A 14,789-nucleotide genomic window follows, 5' to 3' on the forward strand; every position below is an offset into this window, starting at 1 on the left:
GACAGGCTATGTCACAGATAGTTGAAGCCCTGGCAATGCATTCAATGATTCAGTTCTTTAACAATGTCCCTGCTCAATTCCACACACCCCACATGACTGATGTACGCATGCAACACCTTACTTTTGTTGGAGTTGATAAATGCCATTTTATCGTAGAAACCAATAAAACATTGTAAAAATAAATGTCACAAGCCTTATTGTTGCTGTAGCTGCAACAGGCTTAAGAGGGCTACCCCTCTAAAGATACTGGAAATTAATCAGTTGTATGAGGTTTTATCCTCTGTTGGGAGTTGTGTGTGGGTTGACATAATTCAATACAGTGTTAGCATCGTAGGATTATCATGTATCTAAAGTGCTTTATGGAAAATTTAAGCTTGAAAATAAGGTAAAGGGACCCCTGACCATTAGGTCCAGTCGTGGCCGACTCTGGGGTTGCGGCGCTCATCTCGCTTTATTGGCCAAGGGAGCTGGCGTACAGCTTCCGCGTCATGTGACTAGCATGACTAAGCCGCTTCTGGTGAACCAGAGCAGCACACAGAAACGACATTTACCTTCCTGCCGGAGCGGTACCTATTTATCTACTTGCACTTTGACATGCTTTCGAACTGCTAGGTTGGCAGGAGCAGGGACCGAGCAACGGGAGCTCACCCTGTCATGGGGATTCGAACTGCCAACCTTCTGATCGGCAAATCCTAGGCTCTGTGGTTTAACCCACAGCGCCACCCGAGTCCCTCTAAGCTTGAAAATAGTGCTCTGCAAAATGGAAATTTCCTCTTTTGGATTTTCAAAAACTGAGTTTTATTACTTTATTCTTTATTCCATTATTAACACCTCAGCCTTGAACATGACTTAGTTGTATATAGGTGCGTGCTACACAATAAAAACATGGCCCTTGTGCTCATGTCCTATTAACAGGCTTCCCATAGGCATTATGTTGACCGCTGTGAGCTCATGATGCTGGGCTCCTCTCACATTTTAGAGCAAGGTATTGGATGACTGGAGATTAGCAGAAGGAACGAATGGAAAAAGTTGGTCCTTAGGGTACCCGGTCAGGTAATGGTTCCAGTACTTAGAATGAGATATCTGCACTCTTTGTGCAGCCTGATTTTATGGCTTTCACGGAGTCCACTTCCTTCACCTGAAAATCACAGAATTGTAGAGTTGGGGCTCTAACTCACGACCCTGAGATTAAGAGCCTTAAGAAACTCGATTTCCAAGGAGGAGCCGAGACTCTCGTTAAGCCCCATTAAGACCAGCAAGTTGATGAATGCACAAAGTTTTGTGGGCTGGAATCCATTTCATCAGCTGCATCGTTGGTCTTCAGGGCAGCCACCAAACTTTCTTAGCTGGCTTGTGTTTTCCATCAACTGTTCCACAGTCTCCAGGGCAGGGCGAAAACGGAGCAGGTTCTCGGGAAGGAGCGCGCCGCGCCGTGGCGAAACAAAGGCGCGCCGAAAGCTCAGCCTCACCCCCGCTACTCCTGCAGCGGCTTCCCGAAAAGCTTCTGCGCCTGCGCCCACCGCCCCCCAGCTTTCACGTGAAGAAGCGCGCAGCCAATCGGCAGCGGCGTCGGCACTCGCGTCATCCGGCGCGCCGAGGAGAGGGGGAGTTTCCCGGAGAGATTCCATTTGGAACGTTGAGTGTTCGTAAGTTCCATCCGAGGCACGTCGGGGTTCCTCCTCGGGAACCGACGGCCTGCCATGTGGCGGAGCAGCCGCTGCTTGCGGGCGCTGCTGAGGCTGAGGTCTTGGCAAGCCGCGGGAGGAGGAGGAGGAGGAAGCAGCAGCGGGTTGCGGGAGGCAGCGGCGGCTCCCCGCGTTCCTTCGCGCGCGGGCTCGCTGGGGTTGCGGAGATTCAGCGCGGCGGGCAGCTCGGAGCTGCGGGATGCAGAGGTGGAGCACGGCTTGCAAGAAGACGGGGCAGCCGGGCAAGAGCAGCGCATTGGCTCCGGTGCCGGAGAGGCCGCGGGTGCGTCTGGTAAGTAGCGCCGAAGCCCCGCTCGGGGTCGGGGCAGGCGGGTGGGCCTTGAACAGCTGTAACCTCCTCGCGCGGTGGTGCAGGGTCAGGGAGCGAAAGGTCCCGGGGTTCAGCCCCTGCAATCTCCAGGCAGAGCTCGGGAAAGAAACCTTGGAGCGCCGCTGCCTGTTCGCGTGGGCATCGGTGCGTTGGAAGCACGGGTAGTTTGGGCGGTACAAGCTGCTCTCCTATGATCAAGGGCCAGAACGACTGGCCGTCTGTAGGGGCAACCCTACTAAGCTTTTCGACGTGCGATGCGGATGGGTCCTCCTTTCATAGAGTTGGAAGGGGACCCGAGGGACATCTAGTCCAACCCCTTGCAGTACAGGATTTACAGCATGATGCTGTTGCCCTAAGAAGAGTTTGTAGAAACTGCAGTGTGGACTTTCTGCTACATCACGGATGGAGAACATGCATGGCCCTCCAGATGCTGTTGAGCTCCAACCCCATCAGCCCCAGCCAGTGGTCAGGCCTGATGGGAGTTGTAGTCCGAAAAGATCTGGAGGGACACTGTTCTAAAGCCTTTGATACCCACCCTGTTCGTGGAAGTGGTGGCTATGGTTCCACTAATATCTCTAAAGACTATGCATATTTAATTTTATTTATAGGAATACACACACACACACCACAAGCTCATTAAGAAAATCAAGATAAATACAGTAAATACGTCAAAGCATGTAATATTTTCAAATGTTCTCCCCATAGCTAGTGCAGGAGGAGAGGCAGGTGGCCATCTGCTTCCATCCTTGTGTACAAGTAGAGGAGCCATCTCCAACCTGGTGCCCTCCAGACGTTGTGGACCACACCTCCTAAAGGCCCCAGCCAGCAAGGCCAATGGCAAGGGATGAGTTCTTTGGCTGCTTTCCCCTCCCACCAGAGAGCAGATCCAAAAGCATCATAGCTCACCAGACTTCGCTTTCAAAGTCCTCTTCGGTGAGCTTTCAGATCCTTGCAAGCTCAGTGCACAGGGGGGCGCTGAGTTTTAGCTGACACCCCAAAGGCGCTGTATATTACCAGGTCCTGTAGCTTGATCCACACTAGGTTTAGCGCCATTTCATGAAAAGCTGCTCTCCGTCTATTAAACCTCTGTAAGAATAGAAGCAAGTCAACCCAGATTTATTGGAAGGAAAGGGGGTATGATGTGCACGTAACCTGGCTATGATATATGATACCTTCCAGGGTATGATGTGTACGTAACCTGGGACATTGGTGTAACAATGGAAGAGAAGGGACTGAGAGCAGGAGTGCAACTTGAGAGGGCAAATTCCATTCCAGAATAAAATTCAAACAATTTGTAATTTAAGCAATCAAGGGGTGGTCGGAAAGTTTAAACTGTGAAACAATAGCACGTCTCTTGCTTACAGCCTAGGGTACTTTTGCCTGCAGCCAATGAGGGATCTTTGATTGCTTAGTTTCAGCTGCTCTTGTTGGTAACATACAAGACATTGAGCTAAATTGTAAATAAAATCTTTTGGGGATTATTCATTATTTGGGTCACCTCACTGATTACCTCAATTAGTCCCCTCAGAATAATAAGCAGTTAACTCTTTCCAGAGATTTCTGCATTTCCCCCCAGGATTTGTTATGCAGTTTGAAAGGATAAGGCAGATGTGCCTGGCTGCTTTTCTCTTCTTCAAATGTGACTCATTTAAAAGTGATATGCAGTAAGAAAAATTGTATTGATGTGGTGTTCCCATGCAGCATTCCCTGTGTTCAGTATCTTGTTTAAACTGGGTCATAGCCACTGCGTGTGTATTTGTGTGTAGTATAAACTCACCATAATTGCATCCAGGCAGAAAACATGCTGGCATGCTAACAAGGTACGTTTAGATGAATTGATCCAGCTTAGAAGCAGCGTTTGTGAGATGCCACTTGTGAAAGTTTCTCTTGCACACTGGTGTCAAATTTAAAAATTGCCACAGAATGGAAATGGGTTGGAGATTATAATTCCGTTTGAGTTTGGCAAACCAAATAGTAGAACGGCATATTCCAAAATCCTAGTCCAGAGTTAACAGAGGCACTCTTTGTAAACCATAGGTAAAGGTAAAGGTACCCCTGCCTGTACGGGCCAGTCGTGTCCGACTCGGGGGTTGCGCGCCCATCTCGCTTAAGAGGCCGGGGGCCAGCGCTGTCCGAAGACACTTCTGGGTCACGTGGCCAGTGTGACGAAGCTGCATCTGGTGAGCCAGCACCAGCGCCGCACACAGAAACGCCGTTTACCTTCCCGCTATAAAGCGGTACCTATTTATCTACTTGCACTAAGGGGTGCTTTTGAACTGCTAGGTGGGAAGGAGCTGGGACCGAAAGACGGGAGCTCACCCCGCCGCGGGGATTCAAACCGCTGACCATACGATCGGCAAGTCCTAGGCACTGAGGTTTTACCCACAGCGCCACCCGCGTCCCTTTGTAAACCATAGTTTGCAAATAAGGAACTAACCCCAGGAATGCATGCACCCCTTTCCTTCCTGCAATCTTTTTTTCTTTTCCACAGTTTCATTTTTATCATTCTGTTGCCTCTTTCAGATCATGTCTCTTCAGTATTCAGCATTGACTACATGGTATCGCTTCTGAGACAAGAAAATGCCAAGGACATTTGCGTTATTGAGTTGCCTCCAGAACTGAAATACAGCCATTATTTTATAATTGTCAGCGGGACATCTCCCAGGCACCTCCATGCCATGGCTCAGTACCTGGTCAAAATGGTAAGTTAACTGCTCTGCACTCTTCTTAGCTTGGAGTAGCTTATTAACAGGGATGGCTGGGTATATACAAAGTATACTTGCAAATTTGCCCATTAGGGGAAAAATAGTAGATAATAAAATATAAGGCCCTGAGTATACCAAAGATTTCTGAATTACAAAGGAGATAAATTGGCTTCAACTAAGAGTGGGATTCCAGGAAAAAAGGTGCCCCAACAGGAAATTTGAGGAATATGGGAAAGGCTGGAGGAAAAGGCATGATTTATCCCATAGATGGGGCACCTCTGGCTCACCATGTTGCTGGACTGCAGCTCCTTGCCATTAGTGGCACTAATGTTGCTCTCAAATAGTTACTTTTCAGGGGTAGCAGGGGAATGGGACTCAGCTGACCAGGCAAGAGCTTTTCCTGCCTGCCTTTCCCCAACCTCCAGCCTTCATAAGGGAGCAGTTTCCAGAGGAGCTGGGAGAGGAATGGGACTCTATGCTGGCCACCAGTGAAGAGCTTATTCCACCTGTCTTTACCTTTCCTCCAGTGCTTGGAGCTTTCAGAAGGAAGTTGCTACCATGGTCATTCTGTGAATGTGTTTTGATGTAGTCTTCTGCTCAGTTCAGGTCATGGGGGCGGCGAGTGTGTGTGTGAATTCAGCAGTGCTTGTTTTGTTTTTGCTTGCTAACGTTAATATTTTGTGGATTATGAGTGTTGTGTAATGCTTTGCAAATTTTACAACGTGACTTTTTGTGTGGTTGTGCAGTTTAATCTATTTTTTATGTTTTGTTAATAGTGTTTTGTAGAAGGTAGTTGTTTTATTGATTATTTAATGTAATTTATGTTGCAGTTGTGATGTTCTACTATGTTATTATTTATTGTATGTATGCCACTTTGTGACTTGTGAGAGTGAAAAGCAGCACAGAAATATAATAAATGAAATGAAATGGCAGAAACCAAATAACCTAATAAAATAAATGATGATGATACTTATTATTGTTGTTATTATTGTTACCCCAGCCACTCTAGGTGGCTTACAGCATATATAAAAACATAGTAAAACATCAAACATTAAAACAATAATTGTGACATAGGTCTCGTTTACTGCCAATGTTGTATGAGGGCGATGTATAGCATACCACACTTGTGAGTGGCAGCAACCATTTAATGGGTTTAATAACTACTGGTCTCTTGCCCATGAACGTGACTTTTCACACTGACTTTGTTTTCTGTTTCAGTACAAGCATTTGAGGACAGACTGGGATCCCCATGTTGTAATTGAAGGGAAAGATAGCGAAGATTGGATTTGCATAGATTTTGGTAAATCATTTTGTTTCTAGTAATGAGGCGTAAGACCGGAGCTTGAGAACGTCCTGGGTTTAACTACAAACTATCAAAACACATTTGGATAGAAGTGGTTTCTTGCACCCAAACACACAGTGGTGCATAATTTGTTAACACAGATATTAATATCCTGCCTTCTGACCCTAAAGAAAGCATGTGCCAGTTTGGCGAGTTGTTCTGGCTTGGATTCTAAGCACTTAAATTCTGGTGCTGTAGCAGTGAACTACATTGCAGGATTGCTCTCTCAACCCAGCTGCCTGTGTGGCGCTGGAAACGTATTCTGGGCTTTTGTAAAGTACTCAGAGCCTGAGCTGCAGTAGTCACCCTTCCAAGCTGCATTGCTACAGACATGCTACATAAGCATGATACCTTCCCCCTGAAGATCAGAAATATATTGGTTTACTTTAATGAGAATTAAAGCATTTAAATCCCTTTTCAGTAGGAGGGAAAAGTCTGTTTCCTGCCCTTACTTAATGGGAAATGAAAGTGGGTGGCTTGATTCAATCTTAAACTATAGTTTGGAACTGTAGAGGAAGAGGAAGTTGTGGCAGGCTTTAGGTTCTTACACTCCCCTCTTCCCATTCCACCAGTCCTTGTCTGTTCATAGACTGAAAGCAGGCTAGTGTTGAGAGCTGGCATGGTCAGGCACCTGCCAAGGGCTCACATGCAGGGGGGCCATTGACAATAACCTGCTGGATTTGTTCATTACAACCACCACCCAGGTCCATGGGGAGCAGGGATGAGCAAGGCAAGTAACTGGGGGAGGAACACCAACAGCTGCCACTTTTGACAAGAAGTTTCATCTTAATTGAAAGCAGTTTAGTCCATAAGCTAAGTAAAATGGTTCTCGAGTTTACATGTAACAGGAAATTGTGATTTGGTTAAGTGGGATCTTTTATATTGCTCTTCTCGTGTGCAAAAGAGGGCAGGGAAAAGGGAGTGCTAACATCAGTTCATCCCCAATTACAGCGAGCCTGTGAGATGCTTAGCTGATGGGTTGATTAGAAATTTTAGTGGGGGTATGTCCAACTCAAACACACTTATCTGTAGGAGAACCATATAGACCAAATTCACTGTTGCTTACTGTGACTCTTCTCAACCTCACAGGTAATATTGTGATCCATTTCATGTTGCCAGAGACACGCGAAATCTATGAACTGGAAAAGCTGTGGACGCTCCGATCTTACGATGATCAGTTGGCACAGATACTGCCAGAATCCTTGCCTGATGATTTCCTAATTGGGCTAACTCCTGAACAGCAGTGATTGGTCTCCCAAGTAGGGGAAAGAACAGGTCTGCATGAAATATACCGCACAGCTGAGACTTGGGTGTCAGTTCTTGGGAAATGCAGCAGGAAGAGAGGACAGAAGCCTCAATCGGAGACCTTGGTGGCAAACAGAATCATACAGAATACTCCTCAAGTGAATTTGGGGCATATAAAAAATGAAACTTGGTTTATGTATTGCAAAAAGCATATGTTGTGGGTATAAAGCAGAGATTGACTTCTGAGAGCCTAGTCATAATTCCCCACCCCACCCCCGAATCTGGGTTTTCTTACAAGTAGCTGCTGGTGGAACAAAAGTTGGTTGCAGGTAAAGTCTGTCTGAAAGGTATTTTGGTTAGTAATTTAGCCCAAAGTGGAAGGAATACATTCATTCTAAAATGGTTTTAGAATTTTATTCATTAACCTGGGCACATGTTGCCTATTGCTATTGGTCAGTTGTAGTCCCAAAACATAAGGAGGGCTGAGTTTGCCTATGCCTGCTATAGGTGCTCCTATAACACCAGCTTGGGGGTGATGGTTGGCTGATCCATTTTCCTTTTCCAGAGGTTTATTAAGAGCAAACGAGAGAAGCCACAAGGGCCATTTGGATTTTGGTGCAGACCATCCTAATAGGCCCAGCAGAGTTTAGAAAGCTCAGTAGACCTACTACCATGTAGTTGCCTGTCCACAACAACAGAACTGCTTTAAGTTGTCCTACTCACCAACCACACCATCCCATTCAACAGCCACCCAGAGCTGTATGAGTGTCCCACTGTTGTCACACAAACCACAAAAGTGAACCACATCTAACGGAACTGTCTCAATGTGAATGTTGGAAGTACTACGACATACCCAAGTTTAGGGAACTCAAAGGTCAATCCAACTAATTTAGGCAGAAAGGTTGTTGTGTGCTAGATGGCTAGTGGCCCAAGTGTGATGATCCTAGCCCAGGCATCCCCAACCTTCAGGCCTCCAGATGTTTTGGACTACAATTCCCAACATCCCTGACCACTGGTCCTGTTAGCTAGGGATCATGGGAGTTGAAGGCCAAAACATCTGGAGGGCTGCAGGTTAGGGATGCCTATCCTAGCCAGTATGAGTACAGGCTTTCAGACTAACATAAGGGCTAGTTTCCTCCTCTGCCATCACTTTAAATGGAAACATAGAAAATTCAAGAAAGCATAAATGCTTCTATATTTTGAATATAAGCAGTATACACAATAGATGAAACAAATTAAAGGTAACTTGGAAGAAAACATTCTAGGACAGTGAATTTAAATTCATGATGAATAAAGGCTTGTTTGAAAGAGCAGACAACCGCTTTTGAGCAATAAAACCTTGCTTCATTTCATCTATGGCAGGAAGGAAGAATGAACTGATCTAACGTCACAAAGTTGCTACAAATACAGCTTAGATTCATTGCTTTCTCTGCACAGAAGAACTAACTTCCAGGCACACTGGTGAAGTCCTCCATTCTGTTCTAGAAAAATGTGGCAAACATTAATTTCATTAAAACAGTCAAAAGAAATGGTTTTCGAACACAGCTATTATTGCATGTAAGTGAAATGACTGTGACAAGAAAAAGCGCTCATAAAGCAATTGGAACTTTAAAATGGAAGTTGAGTTCTTGACAACTAAGGCTTGCACCCAATGTAACCTCTCCTTCCATCTCAGCACTATGATGGCTAGGACTCCCCCATCCCATCCCACCCCAACACCTGTATTTGCACGCGGAAATGTATATTTGGCAATGTGCACCACTGTCATGTAACCCATGGAGGGTTAAGGCAACACTTGGAAGTGGTCCTTAGGTAGCCACCACTACCCAAGAGTGTGGACCCTAAAGTGAAAACAAAATAAAAAAATTCCTTCCAGTAGCACCTTAAAGACCAACTGAGTTAGTTCTAGGTATGAGCTTTCGTGTGCATGCACACTTCTTCAGATACACTGAAACAGAAGTCACCGGACCTTTCTATATAGTGAGAAGGTGGGGAGGGGTATTACTCAGAAGGGTGGTGGGAATGGGTGATTGGCAGATAGCTGCGATGAGCCTGTTGACGACTCTTAACGACTGCAATAGGTCTAACAGGAAAAAGCAAGGGGTGAGAAGGTGAAAAATGGCTTTGTCATGTATAATGAGATAAGAATCCAATGTCTTTGTTCAAACCAGGTCTCTCCATAGTTTTAAGTTTGGTGATAAGTTGCAATTCAGCAGCTTCTCTTTCCAGTCTATTTCTGAAATTCCTTTGTAATAGAACAGCTACTTTGAGATCTTGTATAGAATGTCCTGGGAGATTGAAGTGTTCTCCTACTGGTTTTTCTGTCTTGTGGTTCCTGATGTCGGATTTATGTCCGTTTATTCTTTGGCGTAAGGTCTGGCCTGTTTGTCCAATATAGAGAGCTGAAGGACACTGTTGGCATTTTATGGCATACACAATGTTAGACGATGAGCAATTAAAAAGTCCCGAGATGGTATGTGTGATGTTGTTGGGGCCAGTAATGGTGTTGTCCGGGTGTATGTGGCAGCACCATTGGCAGCACCCGGACAACACCATTACTGGCCCCAACAACATCACACATACCATCTCGGGACTTTTTAATTGCTCATCGTCTAACATTGTGTATGCCATAAAATGCCAACAGTGTCCTTCAGCTCTCTATATTGGACAAACAGGCCAGACCTTACGCCAAAGAATAAACGGACATAAATCCGACATCAGGAACCACAAGACAGAAAAACCAGTAGGAGAACACTTCAATCTCCCAGGACATTCTATACAAGATCTCAAAGTAGCTGTTCTATTACAAAGGAATTTCAGAAATAGACTGGAAAGAGAAGCTGCTGAATTGCAACTTATCACCAAACTTAAAACTATGGAGAGACCTGGTTTGAACAAAGACATTGGATTCTTATCTCATTATACATGACAAAGCCATTTTTCACCTTCTCACCCCTTGCTTTTTCCTGTTAGACCTATTGCAGTCGTTAAGAGTCGTCAACAGGCTCATCGCAGCTATCTGCCAATCACCCATTCCCACCACCCTTCTGAGTAATACCCCTCCCCACCTTCTCACTATATAGAAAGGTCCGGTGACTTCTGTTTCAGTGTATCTGAAGAAGTGTGCATGCACACGAAAGCTCATACCTAGAACTAACTCAGTTGGTCTTTAAGGTGCTACTGGAAGGATTTTTTTTATTTTGTTTTGACCATGGCAGACCAACACGGCTACCTATCTGTAACTGACCCTAAAGTGGCATTTGTTACCAAGAAGTGATTTGGGTGGGTGGGTGTCATTCTCCATTCTAGCTTTTTAAAGGATCACTAACTCAAAAACCAGTATGCAGCAACATGCAGCCATATAGCAATAGTTCTGTCCTCTCATTACTGGTTTGCATGTTTCTGTTCATTAAACATTTGAAATACATCAATTTAATGCTTTGAAATATTTTGCTTTGTCATGAGAGAATGGGCCCTGTTCTCTCTCTCCTCCCCATCCCTCCCCCCTCTGATTTCTACCATTGGACTGGGGATTTTGTTTTTCATTTCTACACCATTGCTGCTGTCGGCCAAGTTGTCCCTACATGGGATACTTCACACACTGCTTCCAAGGAAGTGCCAGGTATGCTGTAAATTCTCTTTCAGAGAAATGTAACATTAGGAGAGAGTTAAAAGCAAGCAAGCATTTGGCAGCCTTTGTATCTTGTTAATGAGGTGGCACATGGTATGAAACAAGTTTACACTGGGATAGAACTACCATTGTCTTCTACATGTTGACATGCTATTGGTCTCTATAATTGCATTCTGATGCTTGACATTTATTTGAACAGTGGCACTTAGCATATAAATTTGTCGTTTTACTGCCCCACAGCACACTGATGACTGCAGAAACCCTGTGCATGGATGTAAATTTGCAGCTGTCTCCATGTGCACCATTATACTACATCTCATTGGCCATTAAAAATCAGTTCCTTCTTGTCATAGGCCACTGAAAGAGGACTAATTCCCATTATCTTACAACTGCGAAGTTTTAAGATTATATTGAAGGTCTTTGTACATGGAGAGTATTGGGTTGATGGGCAGTTTAAACTGCTCTCTTCAAGTCCAAATCCCCTAAGCAAATTTCAGAAGTTTGCAGCTATTCAGTGTTAACCAAGGTAGGCCAGGATGCCTTATCACAGAACAACCAGTGCCTTCTCTGTAAGGTTGCAAAATAAGGCTAAGATCTCATTTCAACAACAAATCATTTAACTGCCATGTTGTGGAAGAAGGGAACACAAAAGCAGTCACATATGTCTGATAATAGGAGTTAAACTCTTTATTCCATTCAGAGGCATCTGGCAAGTGAAGCTGCATTGGGGGCACATTACAGAGGAGAAATGATCAATACTTTTGTGAATACTGAAGTCATTTACAGAATCACTTCCTACCTATCTCCAAGTACTCCAAATTACCAAGTCTCAATTGAAAGTAAAAGACATGATTTTACCATTCTAAAGCCTAGAAGTTTAAGAAAAATTACAATATTTAAACCAGCAGATGTAAATGCAGCACTTATTTTGCAAAATAAAACTGTTATTGAAAAACAAGTCAATCTTTCCCCAATATTAAGAAAAAAGGATACTGAATTCAGACAACAAAAATTCACACTATGACCTTCTCTCAATTCTTCAGTAATTGTAAATTCATTGTAAGAAAAGTCTCCTAAAGATTAGGTTAAGTACTGTCCAAAATAGAAAAGAAACTTTCATTTTTCCCTTCTGCTAAACTACAACAAAGATTTGTGGTTTTTAAACCAATTAGTAAAGAAAAGATCCAGTAAAAAAGAGAGAGAGAGAGAGAGATCATTTTTCAAAAGTTATCTAACCTGTACAACAACGATCTTTGGGAAAATGATCTATTCTATGAAGAAATGCCTCTATTTTAATATCAATCTAAGAGGTAGATCAACAAAATGGTGAAACAAACTTTTTTTTTGTTTTTGCTAATTGTGCCCCTCAACTCAGTGCAGCGTAGCAGTTCCAATCCTCTCATGCACAGAAACATCACAAACAAAAGGGTCCGAGGTAATAGCAAGGCTCGTGTACACGGGCAGGCGCGTACGCACACAGCAGTCTTTATGCACCATGTGTTGCCACATTGTTAAAACTGAGGTAGACTTAAGTTTATTGTAGAAACTCGAATGCATATTACCACAATCATGATTCAAATTACATTCTGAAATAAAAAATAAATTTGGTAAATTTCCTGCGATCCCTGCCTTTTGATAAGTTTTCTTCCTCCTTTTTTGTGGTCAGTTGCAGAATGTGCATAAATCTTGCTGTTATCTTATTTCATTAGCCAAGCCTGAGGTTGTATTCTTTTTATTTTATTTTATTTTTAAAAAAACCTTCGAAGTGGCTTAGTGTGGCCCTTAGTAGCGGCTGGATATGTAAACTTAGCCTTTCAATACCTTTAAATGAGATCAAACAGCGTTTGATTCCTCCTCCTCCCCCCACCCAATATTATGGTAACTGAAAATGGTAGGGAGATATCTGCTGGAGGTGCAGAGAATCCACACCTCTAAACTGCTCCAGCAGATAAAGAATCCTACCAAACTGAAGATGAAGCTTGCTCTCTGAAACAGAACTGGCAAAGTACAAATGGGCTGCAAATGTTTAGGTGTAGCGTTAGTAGGTAGGTTGTGATGGTCAAAGGCACAAAGGGTTCATGCATTCAATCAAGTACAAAAAGGAAAAAAAAACGTCCAGTCTCCAAAAGACCTTCTAAAATTTACCCTCAAGCCCCAGCCTCTTGCCATCACTTCCTTGTTCTGTTCCCAACAAAAGTACCATCAAAAACTTTTTCATCCCATCGTAAAAGAAAAAATAATGGCATTGCTGCTATCAGAATGTTGGCATTTGTTTAAGTATCGTTTGAACATTCACTGATTCCCTACCCACCCCCACTCCAAATGATTGTGTTGACACCCTCAGATATAATCAAAGACTCTATTTTTCCATCTCACTCCTGTCAGCCAGCAGTTAGAAGCAATCTACTATATTTCTTTCCCTTCCCCCGCTCAATAAACTCTGTAGTGCTCCTGACTATTGGCTGATCAAATTTTTCTTTTTTTAAAAAAATAAAATGCTTAAGAACTATTAGCTTTATAAAGTATACAAAATACCAAAAAGGAAAAAAAAAAAGGAAAGAAGAAGAAGCAAAAAAGGAACAATTTCTTATTTGAGGTATTAAATGCCTGAGGTAGTTTAGTAAAATGCATATTTATCTTTTCATGCCCTGGCCAACACCAATGAACACTTCCCTTAGTTTATACATGGCAGTGTTATGTAAAAATGCAACCAAATGTTTAAAAGAAATGCCACTTGGTTAACATTGGGAGTAACACGTAACCTCGTTGTCAATGCCCTTGTTCTAAACCCCACCCTCCCTCCCCAAACCCCACCCTCCAATTGTCTTTTCTTCTTTTACAAATGGACCTAGAAGAGCAATGCCTTTTCTTGTTAAATCAGTGAACTCAAAAGAGAAAGCTTCATTAAACCAAGTTCTAAAATTGCTGGGGAATAGCAAGAACAATAAAAGAAGACTAACAAGTTTATGTTAACCTGTGAGGAATAGAACAAAAGGGAAGTGAAGGGGTCCTTAAGTTTAAAGCTGGGTTTCAAAAGTAAGAGAGCCTAAAGAATACATTCTCAGAGACAGCATGCCAACTGTGGCCTGGTCCTCAAACAAGTGACTGGCTTTGTGAAACATCTGCATATCATTCCAACAGGTGCCCAGAACCTGTCCGTTACAGTCTCTCTCTTTGGTCTGGCATCTGTCTCCGAAGGGTCTTTTCCTAAACCTTTATTTCCGTCTCTGCTGTGGCTGTCCACTTTGCGCTGTTTTTTGTTGCTGCTGCTGCCTTCTTACCTGAGCCAGAATTTCCTGAATTTTTCGCTGGGCAAGCTGCAGAGAGTTAACAAAATTCCAACCATCACCTGTCATGTTAGGTTAACTTTTGTACTGCTTGCTTTCTCATCTCTTTCTCTCTCCCCCCCCCAATTATGTTATTCAAATGCATTTGCGACTGTAAATACCTTCAAAATAAAGAAGACTGCAATTATAACTGTGCACAGCAGATAGCACATTTGGTCCCTGAAAAATGCTGCTACAATGATTAAACCATTAAAATGTTCTCTCTCAACAGCAAATTAAGTATACCAGTACATATATAAAACCAGCCACATAAAAATCATTACCTTATACAGAACCAAATGTGTAAAAATGAGTTTTTGCTGCTCACCAAAAGACAGGAAGCGAGGGGACAGGACAGAATCCCACAATTTAAAATAATCCAGTATTTACTGAGAGTTGAACTAGTAACAATATTTCCCCCTTGTTTTCTTGTCAGGACTACAAAGGTAATGGTGACATTTCAATGGGTTCAAGGGGAAATTTCATGCCGGCTCATTTTTAACTAAATTTCTATTCTCATCTTT

General features: G+C 43.4%; 2 protein-coding genes across 4 annotated transcripts in view; one reads left to right on the forward strand and one right to left on the reverse strand.

Moving 5' to 3' along the window:
• Window positions 1-1,600: 1,600 nt before the first annotated feature.
• MALSU1 (mitochondrial assembly of ribosomal large subunit 1) lies at window positions 1,601-7,554 on the forward strand. Its single transcript, XM_081833933.1, has 4 exons — window positions 1,601-1,977; window positions 4,540-4,718; window positions 5,940-6,021; window positions 7,153-7,554. Exons 1-4 carry the CDS (start codon window positions 1,701-1,703, stop codon window positions 7,308-7,310), a joined length of 696 nt encoding a protein of 231 aa, XP_081690059.1. The 5' UTR covers window positions 1,601-1,700; the 3' UTR covers window positions 7,311-7,554.
• Window positions 7,555-11,608: 4,054 nt separating this feature from the next.
• The window catches only part of IGF2BP3 (insulin like growth factor 2 mRNA binding protein 3), a 66,224-nt gene continuing 63,043 nt past the window's right edge, over window positions 11,609-14,789 (reverse strand). For all 3 annotated transcript variants that reach the window (XM_081882095.1, XM_081882097.1, XM_081882096.1), the window contains one exon: window positions 11,609-14,256. In XM_081882095.1, coding sequence (XP_081738221.1) covers window positions 14,155-14,256 — 102 coding nt within the window. In that variant the 3' untranslated portion in view covers window positions 11,609-14,154. The remainder of the gene's footprint in view (window positions 14,257-14,789) is intronic.

This window comes from Podarcis erhardii, assembly GCF_964252035.2.
Source record: "Podarcis erhardii genome assembly, chromosome: 12".
NCBI classification, from domain to species: domain Eukaryota; kingdom Metazoa; phylum Chordata; class Lepidosauria; order Squamata; family Lacertidae; genus Podarcis; species Podarcis erhardii.